At 44.7% G+C, this 22,946-nt stretch overlaps 3 protein-coding genes across 3 annotated transcripts; 1 reads left to right on the top strand and 2 right to left on the bottom strand.

Annotated features, from left to right (window-relative positions):
- The first annotated feature begins 3,080 nt into the window (after positions 1–3,080).
- Positions 3,081–10,880, top strand: LOC127302912 (probable anion transporter 5, chloroplastic). The gene is made up of 15 exons (XM_051333635.2): positions 3,081–3,631; positions 3,988–4,133; positions 4,676–4,775; positions 5,326–5,378; positions 6,008–6,082; positions 6,369–6,449; positions 6,528–6,586; positions 7,307–7,407; positions 8,513–8,628; positions 9,211–9,247; positions 9,403–9,498; positions 9,722–9,863; positions 9,953–10,005; positions 10,285–10,371; positions 10,456–10,880. Exons 1-15 carry the CDS (start codon positions 3,212–3,214, stop codon positions 10,582–10,584), a joined length of 1,695 nt encoding a protein of 564 aa, XP_051189595.1. The 5' UTR covers positions 3,081–3,211; the 3' UTR covers positions 10,585–10,880.
- Positions 10,881–11,611: 731 nt separating this feature from the next.
- Positions 11,612–14,008, bottom strand: LOC127302910 (uncharacterized). Its single transcript, XM_051333634.2, has 4 exons — positions 13,871–14,008; positions 13,635–13,753; positions 12,313–12,371; positions 11,612–12,219 (listed from the first exon to the last, which is right to left on the bottom strand). The coding sequence occupies exons 2-4, from the start codon at positions 13,749–13,751 to the stop codon at positions 11,886–11,888; spliced, it is 510 nt and encodes a 169-aa protein (XP_051189594.1). The 5' UTR covers positions 13,752–13,753; positions 13,871–14,008; the 3' UTR covers positions 11,612–11,885.
- A 4,976-nt stretch (positions 14,009–18,984) lies between these two features.
- LOC127302909 (FBD-associated F-box protein At5g38590) lies at positions 18,985–21,962 on the bottom strand. The gene is made up of 5 exons (XM_051333633.2): positions 21,775–21,962; positions 21,231–21,322; positions 19,896–20,753; positions 19,617–19,772; positions 18,985–19,524 (listed from the first exon to the last, which is right to left on the bottom strand). Exons 1-5 carry the CDS (start codon positions 21,839–21,841, stop codon positions 19,147–19,149), a joined length of 1,551 nt encoding a protein of 516 aa, XP_051189593.1. The 5' UTR covers positions 21,842–21,962; the 3' UTR covers positions 18,985–19,146.
- Positions 21,963–22,946: the final 984 nt, after the last annotated feature.

Genomic DNA, 22,946 nt, shown 5'->3' with positions numbered 1-22,946 from the left:
ATGGCTCTGGTCCCACATAATCTCGCACTCCTCAGCTGTTTTTTGGATCTCCTCCCGCTGTGACAAACATAGCATACACAATTGAAGCGAGCACATGGCAATCTAGATGATGTACTAGTTAGTGAGAGAATCCATTACCATGAAGTTCAGCTCGGAAGCAATAGAAGTCGATCTCCCTCTGCGAGCAAAGGTGTCGTGCTGGCTTTGCCCAACCTCATCGAACTGGATGGGGTCGTCCAAGATCTCCTCAGGATACGCGTGCTTAACTAACTCGATACGCGTGTTCTCATGGAACCACTCGAGGTAGTTGTTGAAAGCGGCGAAGTCGTGAGGCACAATCTGCTCAGGGCCAGCATTCCGTGCCGCTTGCAAACAGTGTTGGAACGCTGCGATGTGGCCGCTATGATGGACTGGCCAATTTGTGATCTTCCTCTGCCGCTGCCTATCAAGCCTGCAAGAATCAACAAGTTAGTTTGTACCTCTTCTATGAAGAATCTTCCATCGCATGATTCCAGAAGTTTACCTATGAAGCGCCTTGTCCGTGTCTTGCCACACTGGTGGGCACTCCTGATACAGCCCAAACTGTCTCATCACTCTTTGCGGCTGGTGGTGTTCAACAAGCCACATGCATATGAGTGGGCAGCGCATACGCCAGAACCGCGCCTCCTCCGTGCACTTGTGGTTGAGGTCAGCCATCCCCGCGCCAATATGGTAGTAGCTACCATATTGCTCCCATTCCACCTGCAGCATACAAATATCTCAGAATTTAGAACATGCCAGTAGAATCAATGAAAACTAGGATTGCAAAAGAGTGATCGGTTACCTGCTCAGCGGTAAGAGTGTCCAACTCCGCAGTGTACTGCCTGTACATGACCATTGGATCGCTCGTCATCTCCGAGACATTGTCCCAAAGGTATGCCCAAGTGGGCTCCCGATCAGGGTTGTGAGGGTGATGAGGCCATGGCCTCTTGTTGAGTGTCCTAGGCCGCCCAACTGATAGGCGGTCCCAGCTCCATACGGAAAGTAGGAGCATGCATCCACCAATACCGCCGCTCCCAGTCCTGCGACAAGCTTCGTCCAACTGCGCACATAAGACATTTGGTTAGTACTTTGTCTAGCACACTACTATAGGAAAATAGTACATAGAGCAAATCATCACCTGCCGGTAGAGGTAGGCAAGTGCCGCTGTTCCCCAACTCCACCGGTTATCCAACACCGTAAGCGCCTTCAGCCAACACCAATGGGCCAGCTTCCCCCCACTGTCAGGAAAGAGAGTCCTCGAAATCATGTACCATAAGTACACGCGGGCGTACGTCCTCCGAGTGTCCTCGTCGGCCTCTTCCGGGCATTCTCCAAAGTTAGTCCTGATCCATTCGAAAGACGCGCCGGCGGGAGCTCTCTTCTTTGGTTCTGTTGGCAGCGGAGGAGCCCTGCCAATAAGCCCCTCCATCTGCTGGCGCCACCCATCAGAAGCTGTGTTCATACACAGTGGCTCGCCCTGAATAGGTAGTCCAAGGATCATGGAAACATCCTGGAGAGTAGGAGCCATCTCGCCGGCCCTCAAGTGGAAGGTGTGAGTCTCCGGCCTCCACCGGTCGACAAGGGCAGTGAGTGCCGAGGGGTTCATGTGTGGCCCCCCACGGCTTACAAGGGATATGAACGGCATAAGACCGGTAGGCCGGATGAACTCCGTGTACCTCTCGTCATACGGTATATCCGCTGTGCCATGGTAACGAATCTTCAAAGGGTGAAGATCCGTTCCCCTCTCCGTCATATGAACAGCCCGGTGCTCCCTGTCGTACTCTTCATCCAGAAGCCACACCATCCTACATGTTTACACAACCATATTATGAGTCATTCCACTAACAAAAATGAGCAACACATACATGAGAGTTCATATCCAAATACATGAGAGTTCCATACATACACACATACATTCATATCTAGGGTTCCTACACATACACATTCAACACATACATAGCCATTTCAAATCTAGTTTCCATGTCTAGGATTCCTACACATACACATTCAACACTTACATACCCATTTCAACACATACATAGCCATTTCAAACATCTTTGGATACAATGCATACAATCTAGCAAAATTTAACATCTATGGTTCAAACACATGCATACAAATCTAGGGTTCATATCCAAATCCACCAACATATCCAAATCTTGCTAGGTTCAGAGCCAAATGCACTAACATATCAATGGTTCATATCTAAATCCACCAACATGAATTTCCATGTCTAGGGTTCATACCCAAATCTACCAAATCCACCAACAATAGTGGATGAATCGGAGGGAATCGAAGGGGAATACCTTGAGGAATGGAGGAGGAAGGACTTGGCCGGATAGATCTGACGATTCCTTTGTCGATTTGGTGGGGGGGCCGAAGGGGAGGCGGGCGGCGGCGGCGGTTGGGGAGGAGAAGCAGAGAGGAAGAGAAAGAAGAAAGAGAGGGTCAGGCTGGGCGCGGGCACGGGCGCCACACTTAAGTGGATGTGTGGCGCCCGTGGCATCGGCGCCACACAGGCTAGTGTGGCGCCCGTGGCGTCGGCGCCACACATCGAGCCTCGCAAAACGGCTAAGTCCCAGACGTTCCGGAGCCCCTGGATGTTTTCGACCGAAAACATGATATAAGTTGGCATGTGTGGCGCCGTTGGGAGGGGCGCCACACATGCTGCCACGTCGGATGGGCGCACGGCTCGGCCGGCGAGGGGGCCACGTCGGCTGGGAGAGTGGCGCCGGCAGGAGGGGCGCCACATGGGCATGTGTGGCGCCCGTGGGAGGGGCGCCACACAAAAGGGTTAGATTGGTGAAATAGTTTCGCCGGAGGGTCATTCTTTGCTTTTCTTTCACCTTTGGGTTATTTTTGTGCAAATCGCGGAGGCAAACGATTTCCACGTGTACACCGCTGACACGCGTGTCCCGGCCCCGCACGTCGGCGGCTGACGGGCCGCGGCAGCCACACGCTCGTCGCCGTCCCCTGGCTGCTTCGGAAATTTACAGAGCGCAGCAGTGGCACACACTTGCTCCGCTGCTGATGGCCGCTCGTTCCCCAACCTCGCCGCGTGTCCTCCTCCTGTCCTCCTCCTCTGCCTCTCCAAGACCCCACCGGGAATCTTCGAACCCCACGGTGCAGCAGCACGTCTCGCTCTCCGCCTCCGTCGTCCCAAGCCGAGCCCGAGCAGAGCAGAGCAGGCATGGCGATGGCGGCATCCTCCGCGCTCCAGCAGCCGGACCGCTGCCGCCTCCTCGCGCCGCTCCGGCGGCGCCGCCACCTCCTCCGCATGCTCCCGCCGCCTCTGCTCGCCCCCCCGCGCTGCCGCCGCGGGGCCGTGAGGTTCTCCTCCGGGGACGGCGGGGGCAAGGGAGGGTCCGCGGGCGCCGTCGAGAGGCGCTCGGTTCCGGTTCCAGTTCCGGTTCCGGTTCCAGTTCCGGTGGCGGAGGAGAACGGGAGAGGGGATGGGGGTGAAGGGGCGGAGGAGGTGGAGGTGGAGGTGGCCGTGGACGGGGACGGGGGGAAGCTGGAGCTGAGGTGGCCGCCGTGGGAGGGGCTGCCGGAGCGGTACAGGCTCATGGGCGCCACCTCCCTCGCATTCGTCATCTGCAACATGGACAAGGTGCGCCTCGCCTCTATCCTTCTGCTGCACCCGCTCCCCATTAAAATCCGGCCGCCGCTGTCTGCTGCTACGGCACGCGCCTTCATCGGTGCTTCTCTAGTTCGGCTTACGGCTACTCGTTGGAATAGTCCTCTCATGACTTTGCTTAATGGTAATGCCATATCAAACATGATGTCCTTTTCCTTTTCAAAAAAAAAAAAAAATGATGTCGAAAGGCACACCGGGACCGGGTAGATAGCTTGTAGTCGTTAATGTAGTGTTGACATGCTGCAGCTATTTGCTTCTACATAGACAGCCGCTTATGTGGACAATTCGATTCTATCTCATCAAGAATTTCTGCTGCTCTGGTTTTCCAGGTTAACTTGAGCGTTGCGATTATCCCAATGTCGCATCAGTATGGCTGGAACTCGTCGACCGCTGGCTTAGTTCAGTCGTCCTTCTTTTGGGGTTATGCTTTGAGTCAACTACCGGGGGGCTGGCTGGCGAAACTGATTGGTGGAAGGTTTGTTTGGGGTAACCAAAACTCCTTTACTTATTTTGATACAGTTACACAGTTGCGTTTGATTTCACGCCCACAAATGCATTTTCCAACTTATAGATATGGTTATTATCGGTGGCTGCTGGCCATGCTGAAATGATAGTTATTTCTTCCTCGCCTGTGCATACTGTTGGGATATCTAACTTTAAATATTCGTTTGTATCATGGAAAATTGGACTTATCCAGCGAGTATAGTAGGTAGGAAAAGAAAAGCAAAAGAGCACTATGAACTATTTGTGCTAAATGCTAGAATGTGATTTCTGAGCTGTACGCATTTTGCTTATTTTACCACTGAAATCAAAATTTTCAGTCAACTTATTAGCCACAAAAATTCAAAAGCAACACCCAATCGTAGATTGATTCAAAGATAATTCCAAACTCTCCGGCCTTCGGCATCTCTTCCATAATTGACAGGAGTATCTTATTTTACTAGTGCCATGCGTATTCTTCATTTAACAATTGTTATATTGCATTGCTAAATGTTGTTATCTCATTTCTACTTGTAGGACGGTGCTTAAGGTTGGTGTTCTCGCGTGGTCTTTGTCCACTGCTGTTATTCCTGCTGTAGCAGGATTTATGCCAGGACTTGTGCTGTCAAGGATTCTGGTATGCGTCTACTCACTAACTAGTCCTGATACTTGTTCAGAGATGGTGTGGTACATTATTCTGATTTCATGTTTGTCTTAAGAACACAAATCCTTATAAAAGCAGGCTTTGATCCAAGAGTGGTGGTTGTCATTTGGCTTAAGCATTCTATGTATTTTGGGCAGCACGACAATTAGCATAAATTGTGCTTTTTATGGAAAAACATTTTGTCAACAGTACTTTTTGAGAATGATTTGTTAACAACATTTATGTTAACGTTAGGATTGCTCTATTCTTTAAGTATGCACATTTTCAGGTGGCAGATGTACCATATTTACATAGGAAAACATGCTTTTGTGTAAATATCTGCCCCTTTACCTCAGCAAATAGACCACCCCATAATTATTGCAATACCTATATATTAGCTTAGGTTTTGGAGCATTCATGTGTGATGGAAATATCTTGTTTATTATCACATATTCATGTCAGTACAATGAGAGTGTTCCTTGTGATACTTTAATTTATTTATTGACTTTGTATTTATTTCTTTTTAACTGTGTTGCTATGGTAGGTAGGTATTGGAGAAGGTGTCTCACCATCAGCCGCTACAGATTTAATTGCAAGGTAAGAACAAATATATATTTTCTTTAGAAGCAGTCCTACTGTTTTCAGTTACTTAATGCTAATTTGGTTCTCATGTGGATATCCATTAGAATTTTATAATACTCTGTATCATTTTCTCTTTTTCTAAATGATGATGAATATTGTGGTTATGCACTCTACCAAAATGTTTATTGGGATTGTTTTTGCAATGACTATTTTAGTGTTTAGATGGATTCTCTTGTATCTACATGTGCAGAATCAGGGTTTGTGGCTGTATTCTCCACATTATTTTATCAAATATTATCTCCGTTCTGAAGCTTTCCAACAAGGCTTATATTTCGGAACGGAGGTTACTTCCATTGATTATGGACTATGACGTGCCATTATTCATAACTTTTTCAATGGTTCCATTGACATTGTCAGGGATAATATGTAACTTCTATGTTGAAATGATTATTAAATAAACAGAACTGTCTATTACTTAATATGCATGAAAGGAAACCCAATGGAAAACTACCTTATCTCCCTGCTGTGGTTATAGCGAGTAGAACTGACACTGATCCCTAGTAGAATATAGATCAAAGAAATTAGAGTATCATGATTCTCATACACTATTATTCTGTGTTTAACTGCTATGGCTGCACATGCAGGACCATCCCAATTCAAGAAAGATCAAGAGCGGTTGCTGTTGTTTTTGGTGGCTTAAGCTTTGGAAGTGTCTTAGGGTATGTGTTTTCAGATATTTTTGTTGGTAATACGTATATAACTGTGCAACTTTCACATGGTTTCTGCTGAGGGTGTGATGACTATGCTGCTGCATTTAAATGTTGAACGCAAGAAACTGGATCCCCATATATAGAAACTTGCATCTTTTTGGAAACCCTGATAGCTATCGGACCATAATATCCTGATTGATATTTTGCTTGTTTCTCAAACAACATTGAGTCACATTCTTTCTGTATGACATTATCACTACACAACTTAATTACTTGTCTACTGATAATATTACAGTTATCTGTTCGCCCCTCCCATTATTCAGAACCTTGGCTGGGAGTCCGTCTTCTACATATTTGGTCTTCTTGGAGTTATTTGGTAAGCAAACATTTCTACGAAGTTCATAACAGATTATTTCTTCTAGCTTAGCTTTATTTTTATTTTTTTTATCTGCAGGTGTATAGGGTTTGAATCTATAAAAGAACTGCAATCAACTGACAGTGAAGACATATTAAGTAAGTGTGCATCTATCTTTATTTCCACGAAACACCTCCGTCTCTATGCGTCTCGACCACCATGACAGATATTCTCTGTCCAAATTCACATTTAATGTTATTATCTTTTTATAAAATAAAAAGAACTTCAGCTTACAGGTTTAGCTGAAGGAATCATATTGTGGCCTTAATTCTATAATATGTGAAATTCAGGTGTGGATACTTGGCTTCTTTCGTAAGGACACATTACATATCTAGTGCAAATCATAGCTTAGTACAGTAATGCAAATTAACTTGAAAAATTCTGAAAATAAAGAGAGTGAAGCAAATAGTTACCCATACTACTACTATCATTTTTATCTTTGAATTTCCATTTGGATGAGCGGGTTCGTGTGTTGGATATGCTCTCTTTTGGCATTACTATCCTTTTATCTAATACATGCCTATTTTGAAGTTTAGATCTCAATTATTCAGTAGGTACTTGATTTTTGTCAATTTCAAGTTGATTTGCTGTACTAACCAATGTGTCTGCATGATTATACCTAGAGTATGGTTTGCACTAGATTTATCCCTTTAATACATTATTATAAATAGTTTCCAATAAGCTGGATATTGAGTATTCTTTGAGCTTACGCGTATCTACTGGCTAAATATTTGATGACTTATGACCTTATGGTATCTGTGCAAATTGGTACAAAATTTCAAAAAACTGAAACACCCAAGAAATCCATCTCCTTGCAGATATTGAACAGACTTCTACTGGATCCAATGGTCTTATCTCATCACCCGTGTCTTTCAAATCATCGGACTCTTCATTGGAAGAGATGAAAGACTCGATAAAGGTTGGCATGTCGCATAACGTCTTGTTACTGTATTAGAGATATGTTCGGGGATCAAGTTAAACTATTTCCAAGCTGTGACATTGATGAAAAAGGTTGCACAATAAAGATAGAACAACTAATATGATCTAGTTTTTTGTAAGATACACCAAGCAGACGAGCAAGTATATCTAATGATTTGGGAAAAATTTCAGTCCATTAAAAAGGAAAGTGTTGGTTGCTAGAGTGTTTCAAATTGGGAAGTTCGAGTGTGAACTGTTTGGTAGTAAAACTGCTAAGAGTCTTCTCAATTGGTTAGCCTCTGTGTAACACTATCTGAACTACTGCTGGTGTAGGTTTTGTGCAAGCCTCTGGTATTCAATTTGTTGGAATGTAATTCACTACTGATCACTTTTACCTAGCATTCTTATTTCGTTTATGATATGTCTAGGCTAGCCAGTAGTGTTCTGCTAGACTGCTAGTTCCAGTGCTTGTCATCTACTCCCTCTGTTCACTAATATAAGACACTTTAGATATTTTAAAGTGGACTAGATACAAATTAAAATGAGTGAACCTATACACTAAAAGTAGACTAGATACAAACTAAAGTGAGTGAATCCAAAAGAGTGCTTAAACGTCTTATAAAAGAGAACGGATGGAGAATATCCTGAGACTGCATAGGTAAACACCAATGTAGACTTCAGTAGGGTTGCAGATGTATGTCCAGTGTACTTAAATGATATCATTTGTAGAAGATCTGATAACCGAATTTTAACAACTGTTTCTTTCAGATAAGGATTTTCTTTACCTGTATCACATGGCCAACTTGGTGTAACTGTAGCAAACAATTATGTATGTGTTAACTTATTTGATGTTATAAGTAAAGAGTTGAGTCTCTCTTTATTGTCAGACTCGTATAAAGTACATGCTGGTCTTTCCCTCACCAGGCAGCAGTTCAACAGCAATGCTTTGACCTAATTCAACTAGCTGTGGATTTAGTTTGTAACTCCCAGTAAGAATCATGTGTGACCATGTTGAGGGATTAACAAATTATTATGTGTGAAAATCTTGGTAGTTGGTTAATTTACACATGTCACTGATATAGCAAGTTCCAACCTTTGTGTTGTAGGATGTGCCTTGGAGGGAATTTTTCAAAAGCAAGGCAGTGTGGGCCATGATATATGTTCACTTCTGTGGAAGCTGGGGGCACTATACTTGTTTGTCTTGGCTCCCGACATACTTTAGGTTTGGCACCTTGCATATTTGTTTTGTCACTTTTAGATTAAGTGTCGCTGCTTTGTTTTAATGAATAGTTCATCTTAGTTGGGCATACCTGTTTGTTGAGCTATTCAACTTTTTGTGCTATTATGGAGATTGAGGTTCTTGGTTTTTTTTATTATTGTTGGAAGTGATTGGGTCTTTATTGTTAAATGACAATCTTCTTCACATTTTATATGGAAGACTTCCTTACATGTGCACACTTACTACTAGTTCATTTCAATTTTCTGAAACTGGATTGACTTCAATCAAGATAGGAGGACCAACCAAAATTTGGATAGAAAGCTTCTACATTTGACTTCCATAACTTCTGCTCAAGTTGAAATTTCTTTGGTGAGAATGATCAAGTTGAGATTGGACATGTAGTGCTTGCCTTATATTATAGATTTGTTGGTATACGTCAGTCTAATAGTATGTTTTCTGTTTTATGCTCTAGAGTCTACTAAAATGTTTGGAGGGATATGATAATATTTCTATATGTTCAGCACATTATGTCAAATATCTATAGTAATTGCATTCCGTGTTTATAATAATTGCATTCTCGTGCAGTGAGGAGCTAGACTTGAACTTGACAGAAGCTGCTTGGGTACGTTTTCGTAGAATTATAAAAAGACACTTGTACTCCCTTGTGTTGAAACCCTCATACCCCTCCTCACTGTGATAATGGCCTGTCCTTGTCTTACATTCACAACTTATGCTCCAGTCTCATGTATAGCTTATGAATTTCCATATTTGCTGTAGGTTTCAATTCTTCCCCCGTTAGGCTCAATGATCATTACAGCTATTGCAGCACCTTTTGCAGACAACTTGATATCAAGTGGAGTTGACACCACAAAGGTAAAATGGCCTTGAAGATGAAAACAGTCTGCTTGTTCTTGTTTTAATTGATTCTGTATTCCAGGATCCTGTATGGTACCTCATCGAGTAATTAAGTTTGTTTGTAAGGCTGAAACACAGATGTTCTCTTTTCACAGTATCAACTTTCAGTTTTTTGTGTGTGCATAAAGTAAAGCATATGTTGCAGAAAAACGAAGTCTAAGCTCTTTAATTTCTTTTGTAGGTACGAAAAATATGTCAAACAATTGCGTTTCTGTCACCTGCAGCTTTTATGATGCTTTCATCTGTGGATCTTGGACTGCCTCCCTGGGTAATCGTGGCTTTCCTGACAAGTGGCTTGGCACTCTCCAGCTTCGCATTAGCAGGTCTGTTGGTAAACTTGCACTGAATTTCTATTTCCCAAATGTTTGAAAGTTTCAAATCTAACATTCTAAATGTTTCGGTCCACAATCAGGACTTTATTGCACCCATCAAGATATATCTCGTGAATACGCAAGCATTCTCCTTGTAAGGCATTGAACTTATATCTTTCTTCTTATTTTTTTCCATTAATGTTCTAAGAAAGGAAAGGAAGAGAATAAAAGGAAATTCCTATGCCTGATTGCTTAAACAATGTCTGATGCTATGTTTGGCCTATTTGGAGGCATTCAGATTTCTATCATTTAGATTTATTGGAAACAAAATCTTGAAACTTCAAAGGAAATATCCCTCATCCTGCAGAACCTTTTAATTTGATAATCTCTGTGCTTATCTCATCAAACAATGGTTGCCGCCTTTGTTTTTCAGGGAATCACAAACACTGTAGGGGCTGTGCCCGGAATTGTTGGTGTTGCGCTGACAGGCTATCTCGTTGACACGACTCATTCTTGGAGTGTATGCCATCTTTATATTCTATACTTCTCTTTCATGAATCATCATTCTAACTCTAAGAATGGTTATTGTTTCTTCTGCATGCAGATGTCTCTCTTTGCCCCTTCAATCTTCTTTTACTTAACTGGTACCGTGGTCTGGTTAGCATTCTTCAGCAGCGAGCCCCAGGATTTTAACAAGTCAGCATTGGATTCGTTAACAGAAAGTAATGAGTAGTTACTCACTGGTTCCGTTTCCTGGAAAGGATCATTTGGAAGGATATTTCTCAGAGTTTAGTTCGCCCTGCACAGCAAATTTATCGAGCTCCTGGGCGCTAGATCAGTAGAATTTTAGTTGCCAGGAGGAGACTGGTAGGAACAAGTAGACTGTAAATGTACATGCCACGGGTATTTTCTGCCATACTATATTGTAGAGATCTATGTAAATTGTATAGGCCTTGTTGTAGTGAATTTTCTGTGTATGTTCTGGCACAATTTTGGAATGGAGGTGCCTGTCACTGTTTTCCATTATAAGGAGTTGCCTTGTCCCATTCAGAAATTCAGAGATGAACTGGAATGTATGTAGAGTTTGGCAAAGAGATTTAACATCCTTACAGTTTTGATGTTTTCTAGGTTGTAACTTGGATAAGAGATAATAAAAAATGGAATTGTCGCCAATTTTCTCATTCTAGTGTTCTTTTTTTTTGTAAAATGCACTGTTTCCCATCAGATGGAGTTTTGAGCGGGTTTGACATGTATTCAGGTTGATAAAATCCCATCTAAATCAAAATCCCCACTAGTTCTCTCCAAATTGCTACAATCCACATAGGGCCTAAGATGTAAGTTTCACTTTGAGAGTAAACACTGAAATTTAAGTTGGTAGACTGTGTCAGGCAAGGAAAGCACATAAATTTTCACTTTGACATGTATTCAGGTTGATAAAATCTCATCTAAATCAAAATCCCCACTAGTTCTCTCCAAATTGCTACAATCCACATTGGGCCTAAGATGTAAGTTTCACTTTGAGAGTAAACACTGAAATTTAAGTTGGTAGACTGTGTCAGGCAAGGAAAGCACATAAATTTTAGTTGGTAGACCGTCTGGCAAGGAAAGCAGAGTTCCTCCCAATTCAAGGTTCTTCCAACAGCCAGTTCCTAAGACTCACAGACTTTGTACCAAGAATAAATAATCATTTCAGCCACATACACAATCAGGATTCTGCGGAGTCAAACTCAAAAGCAAATGGTGGCTGACAAGCACATATGTGACACACTTGGCGACCACGCCAGAGTAACAAGAATTAGATTGAATGCATAACGAGGTATGACAACTCCAATAACAGAACACAGCAAAGTTAAGACTACATGCACAACTGGCCAACACAAGAGATAGCATCAGAGTTTCAACATTCTCCTACCCTATGAGACCCGACAACCAAAGCCACAAGCTACACAGGTCGGCACCAGACCTGCCAAATCATCATCTAAACAGGCAGACAGCTAACAGATACTGAAAGGACAGATGCAGCAGCTAGACAGATCATTTCTTCTTCTTGGACGGGGGCTGGTCCTCGTCTTCCTCCTCCTCTTCATCCTCGTCTTCATCCTCCTCGTCATCATCATCGTCCTCGCCGTCCTCGCCATCCTCATCATCATCGTCGTCGCTTCCCCCTTCACCATTGGCCTCAGGGTCAGCTTCCTCGTCATCATCATCATCCTCACCCCCTTCTTCACCCGAGAAATCCTCCCCAGCATCGTCATCGTCAGCGTCAGCATCACCAGTTTCATCATCCTCATCTTCATCATCGTCGTCATCGTCATCTGACCCGTCCTTGTTCTCCGGGACAGTTTCAGACTTGATTCTGCCAAATTGCCTTCAAATATTGAAGTGTATATACACCAGTCAGCAATAGGAAACAGTAAATTACAGTTAAAGCCATTCAGAATAAGGTGATGAATTTAGTTACTTGATAATTTCTTGCTGGTCTTCACTGAAGATATCTGCTCCGCTGTTTACAGCTTCCATCTAAGAAATGATTCAAGTCAGACCAACAAAGGAAGATATGTATATAGTAGGAAATAAATTATTTCCATATAACGAGCAGTAAAGTGTCAAGCAAATCGATAAAATAAATGCATATATAAAGTCAGAAGCAGAAATTAATGCAGTATCAGCAAAAAATTCATTAGTATACAGAAAAAGACCGCCACACTATTATTGACAGAGTTGCCATTTAATTCCATGGCTGCGCTGCGCAGCAGAGATTTTCATTGAATTAGATCAGGGTCGTCCGTACGGATCTCAAATTTCCCGCGCAGAATTTTAATTAAATTAGTTCAAGGGCTTTCCATAAAAGCTAATTTCCGACAGTTTCCACCCAAAATTTCCTTGTAAAGGACACAATCACAACAACTTTATGGAACTTAATAAAACACTACTCAAAACTTAATTCCAAACATATTCTTTTTCCAATAATAGGCATATGGTGAGTCACGTACGATGATTGTTGCGATACTAACCCTGCTGGTAAACACTACTCAAAACCTAATTCCAAACATATTCTTTTTCCAATAATAGGCATATGGTGATGATTGTTGCGATACTAACCCTGCTGGTAACCCTTATTTGTTGACCCACCAAATTTAGAACCTATTCACAGCATTTACTGCTCTATCCAAACAGTGCACAATGAAAAACTCGCTTCCGTGTCCGAATACCATTCGGAAACGAAACTAGAAATTGTGCCACCCAGAACAATACACAAACGGAGTCCCAAAGACAAAAGTTACAGGTAATCGTGTTCTACAACTAGTAAAACAGAACAATGATATTGGCATCTACTTGGCACAACATATTTTCCCTATGATTTCCACTTCCGACCAAAGCTTCGATGGTAAAATACAACAATGATATTGGCCTCTACTTGGTACAATGTATTTTACCTATGTTTTTCCAGTCCGACCAAATCTTCCCTGCTGAAACTACCCAGATCTGCCAGATCTACTCACGGTTACCACCCCAGGGAACTAGAATAACCACTGTTTCGCAGCAGACAAAACCTAGAATGGCGAGGTCCTGAGGATACACACCCAGATCTACAGACTAAATTGCCCAGATTCCTACGGTCAACCCCTCCTAACGAAGCAAAATACACCGTGCCTAACAAAAAAATTCAGCGCCACAGCCAGTCAACGAGCATTTCTACCCAGTCTAGCAATCGTGACTCGTAGAACCAAACTACAGTAACATGTAAAACAGCACAGGAACGTATAGCAACAGGGCACTCACCGCGAGCGCGAGGAGAGCCAGCAACCTCTGCGCGGCTGCGGCGGCCACCACGGCCGTCAACGCCGCGGGCGCCTCCACCACCATCCCGGTCCCGCGCGCCGCCGTCGCCGCCGCCATCTCTGCACGGAAAAAATTGAACAGACGACCCGGTTAAGCGCCCGGAAACGGCCAAATCTGGGTCCGCGCTCGGCCCGGAACCCTAGGGGAAGACGAGGAGGGTGGCAGGCCGTACAAACCTCTGGTCTGCTGCAGCGCGCGCCGGAGAGGAGGGAGGAGGAAGGAGGAGGAGCGGATAGAGGAGATGCGGGCGGGCGCCGGATTTCTTGGGGCGGAGGCTTTAATAGGTGGGCGGGGCTAGGGTTTTGGGCTCGGCGGCGGGCTAGGTTTTTCGCTGCGGCTGACGGGTGGGGCCCGGCTGGAGGCGACGGCGGCGATCCGCTCGAGACGGCAGGCGGCGAGCCCCCTCACGATTCGTGCGGCTGAGAGTGACTCCACTGTCTGCCCGTTTGGCTTCTACTGCTGGGGCTGCCGCGCTGGGCCCACATGGCAGGAACCGTTTGGTGAGTTCTTTGGTTGTGTTCATTTTTTTAAGAGATTCTTTCTTCATGTTCATGTTCATAGTTGGGTCTAGTCTAAGCTCAATTGTCTTTTGGATCTAATCTCCTTTGTCGTCTTTTTTTTTTTTTTGAGAATTCTCTAGTCCCTTTGTTGGAGAAGAAAATATGTGGGTTACGGGTCGTAGCGCCGTCTGCACGGCACCTTGTTTGCGCCTGCAGTTCACGTCCCAAGGAAATAAAAGCATCCAACATCGATTCGACTCCCACGCACGAGCGTATTACTGCCGTCGGTGACACGCCACGAGGTAAGCTAATTGAAGCACCTGAAGCTTTTGTGGAGAACATTAATATGATTGTTTGATAATCATATCGTCCTAGGGTATGTAACGAATCGGTCCATGCCCGGGCCATGGAGTATGCTGTGAGCATTTATGTGGTAGACGGTTTAAGAATGTCCGATCGCATTTATGTGGTAGACGGTTTAAGAATGTACGATCGCGTCTCGTCGCCACCGTCTATTTTGACATACTTAATAATTGCCGCTTTTATGTTCATGTTCATGTTCATAATTGGCTCTAGTCTAAGCTCAGTTATTATTTTGGCTCTAGTCTCCTTTCCCTTTTTTTGTGAATTCTCTAGTCCCTTTGTTGAAGAAGAAAATATGAGGCTTCCAGGTCGTAGCATCGTCTGCACGACACCTGACTGGGCTCGAACGATGTCCGGACGGCTAGGCCTATATTAGCTATTGGCAACACCGTTGCAGTTCATGTCACAAGGAAATAAAAAAATATCGAACAGCGATTTGACTCTCACGCCCGTATTGCTGCCACCGGTGACACGCCACGAGGTAAGTTAAAGCACCTAGAATTTTTTATGTCCCTAATCATGTTGTCCTAGGGTATGTAATGAACCGGTCCATGCCCGGGCCATGGAGTATGATGTAAGCATTTATGTGGTAGACGATTTGAGAATATCCTATCGCGCGTCACTGCCGTCTATTTTGACATGCTTAATGATTACTGCTTTTATTTGCTATAAATAGATATTTTCCAAATACTTACGCTACGTATGTTGCTACACTGGCCCCGACAACACTACACTCTTCTGCTTGAAGATGCATCGCTTCGTTGCAAGTTTGATGACTATTAAAAGGCGGGTTTATAAGTTTTTTTTAAATGTTTGTTATGACCGTGTTCCTAGTTCTCACGAATAGTATGGTGTTGCCACCGTGAATCGGTGAATTGGATGGATGCTAATAACTTTCGCGAAGTCGTTGTATCTATACCACCGGATGGACGTGACGCCAACTACAGTTAGGTCCGGCCAACTTGTTGTATGTTTGACCCGTATTTTTTACATGTAGGCCACACCCTCGCTTCGATGCTCGACTCGTTTTCTTACACGTGGGTTGTACCTGACATCAACATTGTGACTGTTATACTTACATGCGCGCCAATGTTATGTAGCCCACCACCTTGCACCCTCTAGGCCTTACCTTAGCCGGCTCTCCCTCCTAGTCCCTGCTATATTATGTGTCGTGCTCTGGCGGCTAGAAACGAAGTGTGTGAGCCCCGGTCATTGTTGGCATGCCTTTAAAGGTCGATGTGAAGCTAATCTTGACGCAGAGATGGATCATGCAACCACGGAGATTGTGGGTAATGGGGACATAGAGCCAGAGGTCGGAGCCCTTTGAATGTATCGTCCGTCGTCCCTAAAGGGTAGGAATTGAGATTCCTTCCCTGATACGGTTATTGCTACTTTAATTACGGATTTGGATCAAGTTAGTAATCATAAGGATATGGGTTGGTAACTGTACTATGTCTGCTGCATCTCCATTTTTCACATTTCGTATGGGTGTCGAACTAAAACCTTGTTCGATGGTTGAAATACAGTTAGAGCCTGATTTGATTATCGACTGGCAGTAGACACGGACGTAGACACGGACGAGCTAACTCTAGATCACTTTCACATGGAATTTGGCAATATGACATGTAGCCAAAATGAGGAATTGTTGCCCAGGTAGTATGACATTAATTCTAAAAGTTTCTACTATGTTAGGACTCACAATGCTTTGGCTCTAATATGGGGTATACACCTGAGTTCGAGGACGATGTCTTCGATCTGGATTACATATTTTAGTACTAAAGCGTTTTCCCTAGAGACCCTAGGTTATCCAATCCACATGAATATTGCTTTTGTCAAGCAACTACAATTGAGCTTTTACAAACAAGTACGAATAGTTGAGTAATCGGTACTCTATCTTTCTCTAGAAAACTTTTGCGTGTCAAGGGTTAATTACTATTCAGTAATTCTAACAGTTAAGAGTGATTGATCATGTCAAAAGAAGCATATCAATAGAGTAACTCATTTTCAAGTCCCACTTACTAACTCATGACTTTTCAATACCTTTTCTTAGTTCATGTTCTTTCAAGAACTTGCACTTGTTAGTAATGAGATCATGCGAAAATGTTATAAACCTGACTTGTAAAAGAATTATGAACTCTTCTGAGGAGCATTTGAATTTATTGTGCAAAGTTGCTCATGGAGGTATTTTACCCGTCATAATGGGCAGAAAACATGAAAAAATCGAGTATTGCCAATGCCTGTGGCTGGTCAGGAAAAGAGTTCACAGTCAGGGTCCTCGAAATCGATCGCACCTCTAGGTTAGAGATAAATTTCAGAAACTGGGTGTTGTTGCATGTTGAGCGGCTGGTGGTTCGCTCCTCCTCCTCGAAATAGGCTTTCGCCCCGCTATATTAATATAGCAACGAACTGATACAAGGTAGAGACCACCCCTGGGGCAAACAGCACATCAAAGCCCAAAAGAAAACAAAAGAAGAAGAAAAAAGAAAGAAAGGAAGACAAAGTCAGATCGACGAAAACGCTGATGATCCGCAACCGCTGCACCCTCCGGAAAATTCCCACCACGAGCTTAGCCCTCCGAAGCGCCGCATACCAAGACAACACCTTCAAGAAGGGATGCGACGATGACGATGCTGCTGCCCTGACAAGCCTATTCCCCCGGTATGCGGAAGGGAAGTGGGAAGGGGAACCTCGACGCCCCTCAAGAAGGAATGATGGCACCCGCGAGCGTCGCCGTGTCGGTGTCGGCCATCGACAAGGATTTCTCCCGTCCCCCACAGTCCCACGGCCCCGGACACTCCGTCATGCTTCGCCAACCTCGCCGCCCACCAACTCGCGCCACCACGGTCACACAACCACCAGCGCTGTCTCACCGTGACCCACTGACGAAGACCGACGAGCTGAAAGGAATCACCCCGAGCCGAGGAGAGCCTGGACAGCAGCCACGCGGGAGGGCGCAACCTCCACCGCCAGCTGCGGTGACAGACCGGACGCAGCTACAGGAGCAAACCAGGCCCCTCTGGCCCGGCCGAGCCCGCCAGGCTCGTGAAGCTCCCGTGGCCGCCCTGCAGTCCACGCGCCGCCGTCCTAGCCACCCTCAGCAGGAGAAGCTCCACCAGCCGCCGGGAGCAGATCTCGGGATGCCAGATCTGGCCCTCCCAAGCCCAGATGGGCCCCAGATAGGCCCAGATCTGGGTCAGGGCCGCGCCGCCCGCGGCGCCGCTGACCTCCCTGCCGCCCCGCCGCCAAGAGGCCGCGCCACCGCCACCAGACCACCCGGAGCAGCGCCACCCGCGGTGCGCCGCCGCCGACACCTTGCCCACCGGAAGCACCGCCGCTGGCCGAAGAGAGCCCCGCGCCTCCCAGCCTAGCGTGCGGGTAAGGGACGGCCGCTGCCAGCACCGCGCGGGCTTTGCCCGGCGGCCTGCGCCGACGGCGGCGGAGGGGAGAGGAGGAGAGGTAGGGCCTGGGCGGGGAGGATTGGGGTCGTCGCCCCGACGCCGCCCGCGGGGGACGGGTCGGGACGAAGGGTTCCGCTCCCAAAGAATGTCGGTGGTTCGCTGCTCTAGCGGTTCATCTTTGCGGGTTTCTGGGCTAGTGCATCTTTGAGCTCTCAAGGAAGTGTGGATTAAGGGTTCCTATGTTGACGAACTCAAGCAAAGACTTGCAGCATCAAATTGGCATGTTCGCTACACGGAAGCCTGTGTTGAAGGTGCAGGAACCACGCTCGTCCTGACCAATGGGCCGGGTACTGATGGGTTCTTCTAAACAACTCATCTTCTAAACAATTCACCGTCTCACCCGGTGACAATTCGAATACACCACACATGCTTCTAGCTTTTTTTTTTCTTTTATCGGAAATAGTATGCTCTGCATATCCTTGTGTACCGCCAGGAGAAAAAGGTTGAACCTGTAGCTACAGCCTACAGTTTATAGTTGTTGCATAATTTCTTCCATGGTGTGGTTTCATGGGACACGTTGTATGGCACTGTGATCTGGAACTCGCTCATTGGAGTAGGTTTTTTTTTGCCCCGTGGAATGAGGTCATGCATTGAGCGGGTTATCCTTTTCCAAATATCTCCTTTTAGCTTCCATGTTTTCAATGTCTCTTGTAATTGCTGATTGTCGTGAACTTCCATGTTTTCAGCGTGCGCTGGGATAGATCTATCCTGGACTTCATCTATACAATCATGTGTTTTTTTACTGTGATCTTAGTGTGGTATCTTATTGCACAAGTTAATTCTTGAGTAGCATATTGTTGCCATTTTTATGAAAATATTGCACAAGTACATACGTATGATGTTCAAAGTTGAGTCGAGCAAGAGTTCTTCAGAAGCATGCATATTGTGAGAACTTTGATGTTGGCTGTGTCCCGTATCCTCCACAGGATTACGAACAGGACTGCTGACAGCAGGGGGCGCAAGGATCAATGATCAATATGATGATTCAAGCAAATACCAAAGTGTCATGGTTACACATTTGGTGGAGATTCTTCAACAGTAAATAAAGCATTATATTGAATGACATGTTCATTTTCACACAAAAATTAAGAGCATCTAGTACCGCAAAAAAGGTTACGATAGCTTGGCATCTCAAGCTACAGCACCATGGCACCGGGTGCAAGGCTCAACAATTGTCAACTCAACCGTAGATGGTACTCTCCCCACAATGTAATTCTGTACTGCTGAGACCGCTCTACGAGATTCCATTACCATACGCCTGCTGATGGGAAGGCATGAGACGCTTTCGTCACTACAACCCCTGACATCAGTAGCACTGGGGTCCAGCACCAGACGCTCAAGGGAAGGCGCATTCTCTAGTATATGGCATGTAAGCTCAACCATGCTCTTTGCGGAGCAGAAACCCAAGATGCTTACGTCCTTCAGATTGTTATGATGGTGCCCTGTCATCTGCCTTAAACATGAGGGATCTCCTGAAACCGGGACATGGTCCATGCCATCTTGTGACACCTGCCAAGGATCAATGTCAATAGTGACTGAAATAATACAAGGTACTATAAATTTGGTTCTTTAATTAATTTCGCAAGATTGACATGACTTACAGATAGTGTGAAAGTCTCCAAGGCAGGACAAGCATCAAGAAGAGAAACCAGAGATAGGTAATCATAGTCCGGGCAAAAACCACTACTCCATGCCACAAAAGAAAAATTCAAGTGCTTGAGGTAGATGAATTCGCCAGGTACAACCGGCGTATCCCTCTACATAAATAAAAGAACAAAATGACACAGTTGAAATCATATTCCAAGAAAAAAAAGGCACCTGATGCTGTTTATACGCATAGTGTTACTATGTAATTCATAAATTAAAGTTTAAGAGTATACCTCAAAAGATGTACAAATGTCAAGAGATTCTAGTCTGGGCACCATGTGTGGAAGCCTTTCACGTGCATAACAAATAATCTCGTTCCAAACTGAATCCATAAGAGTCATGTTTTGCAACGAATCTCCAAATGAAAGTTGTACTTGGGAACCAGTATAAACAAAACTTAATAGATTAGGAGCTTTGCTCTCTATTACTTCCAGATTTTTACACTCAGATACCACCAGGTGGCTGAGTCGGTCCAGCAGGCAAGGTATTTCAAGGCAAATTATCTCTGAACAATCCATGAGATGCAGTTCCTCCAAAGCAAGGGAAGTGGATAGAAGCCACCCTAATTCATCCCCTGTAATGCACACCCCGTACAGTTCTAGAATAGACAGATTTCTTAAGCAACCAAGTCCAGCCACGGGACGGAAAACACAGCAGCTGAGATGAAGAGACCGTATCGAGTTTCCACACCCCTCAGATAAACGTGACCATGGGAAGTTGTACACTTCCGTAAAAGCAGAATGCAGCCAAAGGGAAAGTTCTTCTACTTGTGATTTCAAAGCAAAACAGAGCCAACTATTTAGATCGCGATAGCTTATATCAGGGCAATCAAGTAATTCAAACTTGAGTGCCTTCAAACCAATTCCCCAGTGTTCCCCCAGAATGCTGTTAATATTCCTGGCAAGATATCCCGATACATCATCTGATATTTCGCCACCCTCTCCATTCCCATTTTTTTTCAAATTGAGTGTTTCCGGACTTAAGGTGAGGTTGGGACGGCATCTCCAAGAATGTAGAAATGTGCGAGATACACAGGCAGCGCGGGCAGCATCTTGTAGTGGCAGAAGTGAATGTATATGAATCCAGATGTCCTGCATACAAGCAAAAAAATCAGCATTGGAATTTTATAGGTCAACGGTTACCTCATTCTGGAAAGAGAACAATAGATTGAGTAACAATAGGACCCATGGGATTCCAGTGACTGAATACTTCACTTTCTAATGGAAAACAAGGAGTAATTAACGGTTTTTATTACTATGTGTTTCAGTCATACAAGATGGCTTGAATGTTTGGTTGCCCAACTGCAAGAAGTCAACTTTGAAACAATCACACGAAGTCAACTTCCGGAGAGTCACCACATAAGAATTATTGATCTCGAAAACTATCAAGTGACACCGACTGAGATTATACTCATTGTAAAACACAAGTATCAGCTTGACAAGGCTGTCAGGTTCTAGATCTAAACGAGGAATACTAAGGCGTAACGACAGGTTTCACCGTAGCTATACAACTTGTAAATCTTCAATTGCAATATACAACTTCTAAATCTTCAGAGTTCAATGACAAACCTCTGGAAGGCATGGCCCTGCTTTCTTAACAGCCCGAGTAGCTTCACCGTCTTGTAGGCAGGCCTTGTGGTTTCTTTTCTCTAATGAAGCACCTGCACCATATATAAGATGAATAGTTTCAGACAATACATAGGCACCGAGTAACAGAATAATACAAGCAGCGCGAGCACATTGGCAGCATCACAACAATTATTAGAAAAATAAAAGCTGTTTCAGTATCGATCAGAAATAATAGAACTTTAATCATGAAACGCTGCCGGCCCCAGTTCTCCTCAATCCCAATCAAAGTAGCCGCTAAAAAGAACACGGTGCCTACTGCATAGCCATCAGGGAGCAATTCGGTGTTGAGGACACATGTCAAGTGTTCATCGTACTGTTCGATCCCCTCCGCTACAACTACAACTAGTGGCAAATAGCGTAATCCGATCACAGAATAGAATCACGTATTCTCTAATCCCCTCCGAAATTAGACATTGTCCGAAGAACATATGCAGATTGGGGGCTGAAAAAAAAACGAGTACAGAGGCAGGGATGGGGTGCTTACCGCGGCGTCGGCGACGGCGATCCCGCTGCTGCGAGGATATGAGCCGGTGGAGCGGGAAGAAGCCCATGGCGCGAATCAACAGAGCGATTAATTTAGGTATCGAGTCCGTGGTGGCGAAGAGGATTTAGGGAGCAGGCGGCGGCTGTTACCCACGATGAGGAGGAAGACGATGGGAGGAAGGGTTGCTGTTACCGACATTATCTTTTGTTCTATACGGCCCATCAGGCCCAAATGGAAGTCTAAAACGAGGCCCGCTCTCAGCCTTTTATTTTTCTGAAACTGGGCTGCAAGCCTGCAAGAATGCAAGAGTAATAAAAAAGAAAAAGAAAAAGAAACATAAAATCTCATTTTTTTACTGTAGATCAAAATCTCATTTTTTTATAACGTAGAAAAGAACACCAGGTAAACCATTGTTCACACAGGCCAGGCAAATCACATAACGCGACGCGCGTGAGCGCTTCAATTCAACCTAGCTGGGCAAGAGTAGACGGTGGTGAACAACCTCTAGAGATGACATAAGGGTAGAAAGTACCAAAATTGGCGGCACGAATGATCCCGTTAACAAAACAAAATAGTACGACTCGAGCCTTGGGCATAGCTGAGTGCAAGGCGATTATCGCTCTCCCGCGAGGGCCGCACCACTCATAGCTGTGATTCTCTAGTCCTTAACCCAATCCTTGTGCTTTAGGATTTTAACACGGTCAAAAGTAAACGGAATTGTTCGCTCTTCTCTCGATACTACGAGCTAGTGTCTTTCCTTCTGCCTCCCATCCCCAAACTTTGTACAGATGAGCCTAAAATTTGTATACTCATTTTCGATGTGTAGTGGTTAAGCGATCTCAATGTCGGAACATGTGCGTGTACTCGTGTTGTTCTCTTCACGACCGAAGTAGTGTTATATATACATGAGTGAACTAGTGCTCCCTCCAATCAAATTCAATTTCCGTGACATATGTACTTGGTTAGGTTACTAAATGTGCACAACTAGCGCCAATTTATTCGGATGGAGTAGTTGGTCAGGACATCCTACTATCCTAGTGTAGATGGCTGTGAATTCTCACCAACCCTACCCGCAAAAAAAAAAAAAAAAAAATTCTCACCAACCCAACAACATTTACCTTCCTTGGGCCGAGGCCAGTCACAAGAAATTACTCTTTCTCTTCCACGACTCA

This window comes from Lolium perenne, chromosome 5, assembly GCF_019359855.2.
Source record: "Lolium perenne isolate Kyuss_39 chromosome 5, Kyuss_2.0, whole genome shotgun sequence".
Lineage (NCBI taxonomy): Eukaryota > Viridiplantae > Streptophyta > Magnoliopsida > Poales > Poaceae > Lolium > Lolium perenne.
Note: the sequence above shows the minus strand (reverse complement) of the source record. Positions and strands in the feature narration are given on the sequence as shown.